This window comes from Mycetomoellerius zeteki, unplaced genomic scaffold (genome assembly GCF_001594055.1).
Source record: "Mycetomoellerius zeteki isolate Tzet28-1 unplaced genomic scaffold, Tzet1.0 scaffold206, whole genome shotgun sequence".
Taxonomy (NCBI): domain Eukaryota; kingdom Metazoa; phylum Arthropoda; class Insecta; order Hymenoptera; family Formicidae; genus Mycetomoellerius; species Mycetomoellerius zeteki.
This window is the reverse complement of record NW_017257021.1, coordinates 1,047,311-1,056,351: the sequence shown is the minus strand read 5'-3', so window position 1 is coordinate 1,056,351 and position 9,041 is coordinate 1,047,311. Positions and strand designations below refer to the sequence as shown.

The following is a 9,041-nucleotide window of genomic DNA, read 5'->3' as shown; positions in this document are numbered from 1 at the left end:
AACATTTATTATAAATATTATGAAATATTTATTATGATTTATTATAGTTATAGTATATAGAAATATTTATTTATATTTATCATAAATATTGCATAAAAAATATTTAGTCTATATTTTAATAATATTTCGAATAAAACTTTATATAAAATATGTACGAAATATCTGTATGACATTTCAAAAAATGAATATTAATAAATATTTATCATAAATATTCTGTGCTGTCTGAGATCACCATCATTAATTTCGGAATTATTGTCATCGTTGAAGAAAATTAAAAGACTAATGAAACATATGAAATTGCTTAGATGAACTAAAAATTGTTAATCTTAGTTTAAGAAAATATGTTCGAATATTAGTGCACGAATTTCAGAGCCTATATTCCCTGATTGTAATATCATCAATTTTTTTTTTAAATATAGGGAATTAAACCACCTTGTGTTTTTAAACTTTTGTTCAGATGTATTTATTTATAATATATTCATTTATTTATTTATTTAAAAAATTTGTTATAATCGTTTGTTTTGTTTTTTTTTTATCTTTCGCTAAACATGCAAAGGTAACGCTTTATAATATGGTTATTATATATAATAACCCGTATTGAAATATTATAAATAGTTTAGTGCAATTAAAGCATATCAATTCAAATAATTCAACTCTTTATCAAAAATAATTTTCAGATTGTTATTATTAATATTGCACATATTAGGCGGCTTTCCTTAAAAATCCAACTCCAGTTTTCTTTGAAATTTATTTAACAATTAATTTAAAAAAAAAATCGTTTTGATCGGTTAAGAATTACGGTCTGTAGCGATTTTTGAACAGCTCGTTGAACAGTATAAATTGTCATTTGTCCACATTGTAGCGTCGGGCCGTCGGCTGTTGGGAAAGACTGCAGGGAAAGACGAGAAAGCACCCTATCAGGACGATATATAGAATCAGTGCTATTCTATGTTATTCTCTTTTTATTATTCATTAGAGTGTAAAACAAGGATAGAGTACCGCAATAGGCTAACAGCATGCTGCTTCTCGAACGCAGTTCCTAATTCTTCGTTTCTGCATATTATCGATACAGTTAAAACAAATATAATCTTCGTATATCGAAGGGATAAATGCGATAAATTTCCATTTTCAATTTGACATTAAAGTAACGAGATTTTTTAAAGATAAGTTAATCTACACACACACATTGGTAGAAATGGACATTAGGAGAATAGCTCTCTTTTTTTTTACAATATTTTGTCCGAACTTAAATCAGCTACAGTTCTTAAGAATTCTGTAATTATTTTTTTTTTTTTATGTCGCGGAAACAACAATTATATGTTATAAAGATGTAGTATATTGAAGCGTGAACGCTAACATTCGGTTTATGCTCTAATTTTATTTTCTCCAAGAAGTGGAGAGAGAGAGAGAGAAAATAAAATTATATAAATAATATTTTCCATCAAACACCCACTGAGAAATGACAACGTCGAAATCACCAAATTGACGTCGATTGACGTCGATTCGACATCGATCCCATTGTCACTTCTCACTGGGCACCCTCTTCCCAAGTCCCCACTTCCATGTGCTGCACCCGGCAAACTTATTTTTTTCCAAGATAAAAAAGAGCACGTAGATACCTAAAAGAAAAGTTTTTTGTCAGCAATCAAGAATCAGCAAATCCCAATAAGTTAATGGAGCGCGTCAAAGTTCTATTGTATTATTAAAAGGGAAAAAACCAGCTAAAAAATCTGATATGAATTATGTAAGCTTTCCGAAAGCACAAGAGGAATAATAGCTTTGAAACATTATAACCGCTATTCTAGTTGTGTATTGAGAGGAATAATGAGATTAGTATAACCTAGTTTACACCGAGAACTTGATATGCGTATTGAGATTTGATTACCATATCCGTACCAAATCACTTAATACGCTTGGTATAAACGCTGGCGGAATATTTGGATCTGATCACGAATTCCGAATCACGAGTATCAAATCAAGCTGATACGCGTATCAAATGGTATCATGTGGTATCATAAGCCTAATTTACACCTTGCGCTTAGTCTGTGGTCCATATGATAGGCGTCTTTGTTTAATCTATGGCTTAGTTTACATCGTGCATTTAATACGGGTACTAACTAGTAATTTTCTATTGAATTAATTTCGATAACATATGTAAACATATACATGATATGTGCAGGGCCGGCGACTTTAGTAGGGTCGATCTGGAGCACTCTATATATACAAATTTCTAAGCTATGGAATTCCATACATGGACGAGGTATGGATTTCCATACCCCATCAGAAGTAATAGTGAGAACAAGAATGGAAGGCTTCATTCATAGTGCATGCATAAATGCAATCCCAATTTTAGGCGTAGTATCCTGATAGTTCAGTGATGAAACATTGGATTGCGCAAGCTACACGTACTTAACTCAACATAACTGAACACGCGCGTGCACATACATACACGCACATCAAGGTTCATGCACATATATTCTAATATGACTGCCCAAACAATTAAGGACGAAATGTTATGTTGGCTACACACTAGCGCGATGTTTGTCGCGCGCGACACGCGATATCCAATGAGCGTACAGCTTTACCAATGTTCTCATTCTAAAACTATATGCTCATTGGGTATCGCGTATCGCGCGCGATGAATATCGCGCTGGTGTGCAGCCGGCATTATGCCTAATTCACACTGGACGCGATGAGCGATGCGCGACGAGCGATTATCCAATGAAAGCTTTGCTTTTTCTCGCGTGACTTGATTCGAATCTTGTTAATTGTCCTGAAAGAAATATCTTTTGTTATGGCAATTCTGTGCTCAGACCCTAAGTTGCAGAATCTAGTATTCTCGAGTCTTCAGAGTTCAGACTTTTTTCTGAATTATATAATCACTGTAACATGATTTTGCGATGGACAGATATGTTATTCGGCGACCCAAAAGACGATAAAAATGAAAATACAGTATGTAGTCGAAATTTTTCTCTGAATAGAAACTGATTAAATACTGATATGTCATAAATCCTTTTCTATCTAAAGAATATACATGAAAGAACAAATGAAACTCCATACATAGAAAAAATTTACTTCGCCGACCCTGGATATGTGTATTTACTTAGTAATTCATTATTTTGATGCATTGTATCAATTTAGTACATCATTCTTTGAATACATCGCTGAAATTAAAATAATTTAATAGAGAGCTATAAGTTAGTATCAAGTATACGATGTAAACTAGGCCTATAGCTTAAATAAAGATGCCTATCGTGTATAGATCGCAGACTAAGCGCACGTGGTGTAATCGTAATCAAAGAATCTCAGCGTGCTGGAAACGCTTGATTCGTTTTGGATCATATATTAAAATTCGCCACTGCTTTTAAGTTTAGGTTAAAATTAGAATTAGAGGTTTTATATCTTGAAAAACAGTGAAGACATCATGTCACCTGTTTTGAGACAGATCGGTGTAAATAAAAACATATCACATATTTAATCCGCATCAATTTGATACGCGTACTAACCGACGGTGTAAAAGGGGTCAATGTAAAAGCCTAATATAAAGAAGTTGATATAAGAATCCATTGAATTTTTATATGGGAATTATACAGATATATATTATATATATATATATATGTGTGTATTTATATATATATATATATATTTAACGCAAGTAGAATCTGAAAAATATCAAATCTCGAATATTGCGTAACATTTTTTTACTTCCATAAATCGATATGTAATGTAAAACATAATATACACCTACGCACACTTATGCAGAATTCAGAATTACTACTGCGCAGCTATCACTTGGTGGGAGAAATGGCGAAAAAAGTAGGGCGAAAGTGGTGGGCGAAGCGATGAGAAGCGGTAGGCGAAGCGATGGGAAGCGGTAGGCGAAGCGATGGGAAGTGGTAGGCGAAGTGGTGGGAGAAGAACAAGGATAGCTATGTGACCTCACGCATTGCGCAAGTGCTGTGCAAGTGAAAATCTGGCAACACTGCCGGTCTCTGCCCCCTCTGCCTCTGCTCTGATATAACCAATACCCATAACGTACAGCCGTACAGGCTATCTTATTAATACAATACTTTTTGAATATATAAATGAAGGTCCGTATTCAATTTCAGAAGCGCTTTTATCTCTGAAATTCTATAATATGCATGACGTAAAGTATAATAGTTAGCACGCTAACATCGTTGTAAGCGCGTTCTGAATACGAGCCGAAGAGTAAAATTCTTTGTATCAAAAGTAATTTAAAAAATTTAATAAATTAGGGCAATTCGGAATAGGCGCTATAAGTGGTGCGCTTAAATAATTAACAGACCTTAGCGTCTAAAAATGTATATTTCATATAACAAATCAAACTAACCAAGACTCCTTATAAATCAAAAGAATTAAGAAAGAACATGGGCAATAGGAATCAAGCGCGGAAGACATTGCGCAAATAATACGACTATAAAGCGTAAAACTTCTTGTAAAGCGTAAATTTTCTCTATTTCGAGATTTCCAAAATTTCTTTTCGTTTTTCTTTATTTCATTCTTATCTGGGTTTAATTCTGGCATTTATATTCTCGATACGGGGGAGCTCACCATGACAAGTTAATATTTGTTATATTTTATATATGTGAGTTCATGTTGTCTCTGAAGAAGGCTCATTGATTAGGTCTGTTTTTTATTACTGCACTCTGAACCGGTGCAATAAGTTGAAGTGAAACAAACATATATTTGTTTCACTTCAACTTATTGTACTGTGTATACCAGTTCAGAAAGTGCAGCAATAAAAAACAGATCAATTGATAAGCTGATTGATAGAGACGCGAACAAATCTATACCCGTAGTGCAGAGTATCGATCATGTAACTTTTTCTCTTCCTTTTTCTAAAACGTGAAAAGTGAAAATTTTTATGCATGATGTATGTACATACATATACACACATACATACAAAAAATTTTCACTTTTCACGATCAATATCCAGAAAAGTGAATTTTGCTATGTAGTTGACATTTTCTTTCTCAGTTGGCGCTAGCATAGGAAATTTCGCAGTTACAGGATAAGTGCACTGTAATGGAGTAGTGGACCGGTATTTTATCCGGGGGAATGAAGGATATACTTGCAGACGATAATACAGGGTGAATGAAGGATATATTTGCAGACGATAATACAGGATGAATTATTCTAGACCAATAGACTCTCTATAATCACAGTGGAAGTTGGTGAGGTTGTAATAACACAGAAGATCCATTAGAAGACTTGAAAAGATTGGTGTTGTGTTTTAGAATCGTTTACATAATTGAACTGTGTAAGTATTGTACCACGTGCACAAAGAGATGTTAATATATAGTGTCTTAGAACCAAGATGTAAGATCCTTTTTTCTGATCATGATCAGAAAACGTTAGTCAGACCTTACATTTCAGGCTTCCTATTTCATTTTATCCTTGTTGTTCGCTGAATATTAAAGAAATATAAAATGAAACATCATGCACATATTGTGGTATAAAATGGAACGCATCCTCTGCGAGATACTTTTTGTTTTTTGAAAGCACAATTACATCATACATAATGTTTTAAAAAAAACGTATTTCTTTACATGTTGCTATTTTTTTTATTTTTAATGTGTAACTATTGTCCGTATTCATAATCCTATACTTAAGGCTTCCTTAAGTTCATCTTTAGATGCTTTGTAGCCAATAAAATAATCGTAGAGCACTTAGAGATAAATTTAAGGAAGTCTTAAATATAATAAGGCTTGACTGAAAACACGAACATACATTTTATATTTGTATTTTAACTGTGTAACTTTTTATTTTAAATTTATTGCTACATATTTTACATTATATGCAATTTTATTTTCTTATTTTTTAGAAAAATGGTTGTAAGGCAATATCAAGAGGAGCTTAAATATTTAGAGAAAATAAATGAATGTTGTTGGAGAATCAAGAAAGGCTTTCAACCTAACATGAAGGTAATTTTTTTTCTACTATACATATATGTAAACTAGAAAAACGTGTAAGAATAAGATAGATATTAAGAAACATATGTATATATCAGCACTTTCATGAAATTTAATGCTTATTTTACTATTGTTTTTAATATTACATGTTTTTATCTTATTACATAAACAAACTATGATTAAAGGTTGAAGGAGTATTTTATGTAAATAACACATTGGAACGATTAATGTTTGATGAGTTGCACAATGCATGTCGGCCAGGTGCAATTGGAGGCTTCCTTCCTGGGATGAAACAGATTGCTAATGTGGCTGCTTTACCTGGTATTGTATGGAGGTCTGTCGGATTACCAGATGTACACTCTGGATATGGCTTTGCTATTGGTATAATATATATCATCTTCTATTTTCTTGTATTTTTTTTTCCAACAGAATTTAAAATAGTCTGTAATAATTGACTATATCAAATGAATGAAATAATAAAATAATGAATGAATTTAGGTAATATGGCGGCATTTGATATGGATGATCCAAAGTCAATTATATCACCTGGTGGTGTAGGCTTTGATATTAATTGTGGTGTTCGTTTATTACGAACAAATTTATTCGAGAGTGACGTCTTACCAATAAAAGTAATACCATTTTCTTCTTAATAATTGTTTTTATAATTTTATGCATTATAAAATATTAATAATGTATATATCTGTGCTATACATTTTATATAATATAAAATTTTTCTAGGAACAACTTGCGCAAAGTATGTTTGATCACATTCCAGTTGGTGTTGGATCTAAAGGAATTATACCAATGAATGCACAGGATTTAGAAGAAGCGTTAGAAATGGGAATGGATTGGTCTTTGAGGGAAGGTAAGGGAAAAAAATATGAAACAAATTTTTTGAAGTAAATTTTATTGATGAAGTAAAAATATATACTAAATAGTATATAAAAGTATTCATACATAAAATGTACACTTAGGTTACATTTGGGCTGAAGATAAAGAACATTGTGAAGAATATGGAAGAATGCTTAACGCTGATCCATCAAAAGTGTCAATGAGAGCTAAGAAACGTGGACTTCCTCAAGTATGACATAATAGATATCTACAAAATCATATTTTTTAACATTGCAAAATTTTTTCTAGTAAATATATTTTGTTGAATTTTAATATGGGAGATTTTGAAGTCGCTGATTACAAATCTGAAGTCAAAATTTAAAGAACTAAAAAATTAAAATTCCGGTGACAATCTATTTGGATTATCGGTATAAACTACCATAATTGTGCAAAACCATAAACTGTGCAAAAAAGTTCAGCTGAAAAGAATTCTGCATCAATGACGCAAATTTTCAATATAAAATTTCAACTGGATATATTGCCGGGTACTAATGATATCCGGTTATCCAACCGGATAGTTAAAAAAGTACCAGATAATTTCCTGATATTCAATGCATCCCTATTATTTATTAAAAATAATTTTATATTAGTTAGGTACATTAGGAGCTGGAAACCATTACGCAGAGATTCAAGTGGTAGATGAAATATACGATAAATGGGCTGCATGTAAAATGGGTATTGAAGAAAAAGGACAAATCTGTGTTATGATCCATTCGGGAAGCAGAGGATTTGGTCATCAAGTTGCTACAGGTTATAAATTATACATGTGATTTTGTTTCTCTTTCTCCTTATATACGTATATTTAGAACTATTAAAAATTGTTCTATACAACAAAGTAACATTTCAGATGCACTTGTACAAATGGAAAAAGCTATGAAACGTGATAATATTGAAGTCAATGACAGGCAGCTTGCATGTGCTCATATTAAATCTCAAGAAGGTCAAGATTATTTGAAAGCAATGGCAGCTGCTGCTAATTTTGCTTGGGTTAATAGAAGTTCTATGACATTCCTTAGCAGACAGGTATCTTAAAGAAATACATGTATATAAATATTAATTAATAGAAATACAAAATAGTACATAATGTATATATTGTTTATACATTAATAGGCATTTGCAAAACAATTCAATTCGTCTCCCGACGATTTAGATATGCATGTTATTTATGACGTGTCTCATAATGTTGCCAAAATAGAAGAACATTTAGTTGAAGGAAAACAAAAGACACTTTTAGTTCATAGAAAGGTAAGTGTTTATGAGACATATATTACAACTGTGAATGATAGCTTAATTTTGATACTGATGTAAATATAACATAATTCTTATCAAATGTACGTAAATGTATTTTACTTGAAGGGATCAACAAGAGCCTTTCCACCACACCATCCTTTAATTCCTGTAGATTATCAGTTAATAGGTCAACCAGTTTTAATCGGTGGTACAATGGGTACATGCAGTTATGTTTTGACTGGGACAGAACAGGGTATGAAAGAAACATTTGGATCGACATGTCATGGTGCCGTAAGTGTAGAAATTTTATTAATTTTTATATAAGGTAAATGTATACCAGTAGCCGGACGTTTAAGCATAGATTGTCATAAATAATACAATTTATAATATCAGAAAGGTTTTTAATATAAATATTTGTATTGATCTTTAAGGTAAAAAGCATGAGATTAATATTAATTTATATAAATAAAATTGTGTAACTGTCCAGACATAGGTACTGTCCGGACACTGGGTACGTTTACCTTATATGTCATTTATATCAATGTAACTTTAATTTTACAAATAACTTCATACAAATAATATATTTATATTATATGAAGGAAAATATGAAAGCTGTATTCCTATATACAAAAAATATATGTATGTACAGGGCCGTGCTCTTTCAAGAGCAAAGTCACGTAGAAACTTGGATTATATGCAGGTTCTGGAAAAATTAGAACAATTAGGCATATCTATTCGAGTTGCTTCACCAAAATTGGTCATGGAAGAAGCACCGGAATCCTATAAAAATGTAACGGACGTTGTTAATACTTGTCACGCAGCTGGAATTTCTAAGAAATGCATTAAACTGCGGCCAATCGCGGTTATCAAAGGATAATTTTTACAAGAAAATATTTTGATTGTTGTTTTTATGATAGCGTAAAGCAAATTAGAATTAAGATATCGATGAATAAAGCTTAAATTGTATGTAAAATTATTTATATAATT

At 31.7% G+C, this 9,041-nt stretch overlaps 1 protein-coding gene across 2 annotated transcripts; it reads left to right on the top strand.

Moving 5' to 3' along the window:
* The first annotated feature begins 5,206 nt into the window (after window positions 1-5,206).
* On the top strand, window positions 5,207-9,024 carry RtcB (RtcB RNA ligase). 2 transcript variants are annotated; one of them, XM_018447662.1, is made up of 11 exons: window positions 5,207-5,281; window positions 5,846-5,945; window positions 6,119-6,314; window positions 6,432-6,562; window positions 6,672-6,798; window positions 6,908-7,014; window positions 7,415-7,574; window positions 7,672-7,847; window positions 7,935-8,069; window positions 8,181-8,345; window positions 8,704-9,024. In XM_018447662.1, exons 2-11 carry the CDS (start codon window positions 5,850-5,852, stop codon window positions 8,929-8,931), a joined length of 1,521 nt encoding a protein of 506 aa, XP_018303164.1. In that variant the 5' UTR covers window positions 5,207-5,281; window positions 5,846-5,849; the 3' UTR covers window positions 8,932-9,024. The 2 variants fall into 2 exon arrangements, with proteins under 2 accessions (XP_018303164.1, XP_018303165.1); XM_018447663.1 differs by lacking the exon at window positions 5,207-5,281 and adding an exon at window positions 5,453-5,474.
* Window positions 9,025-9,041: the final 17 nt, after the last annotated feature.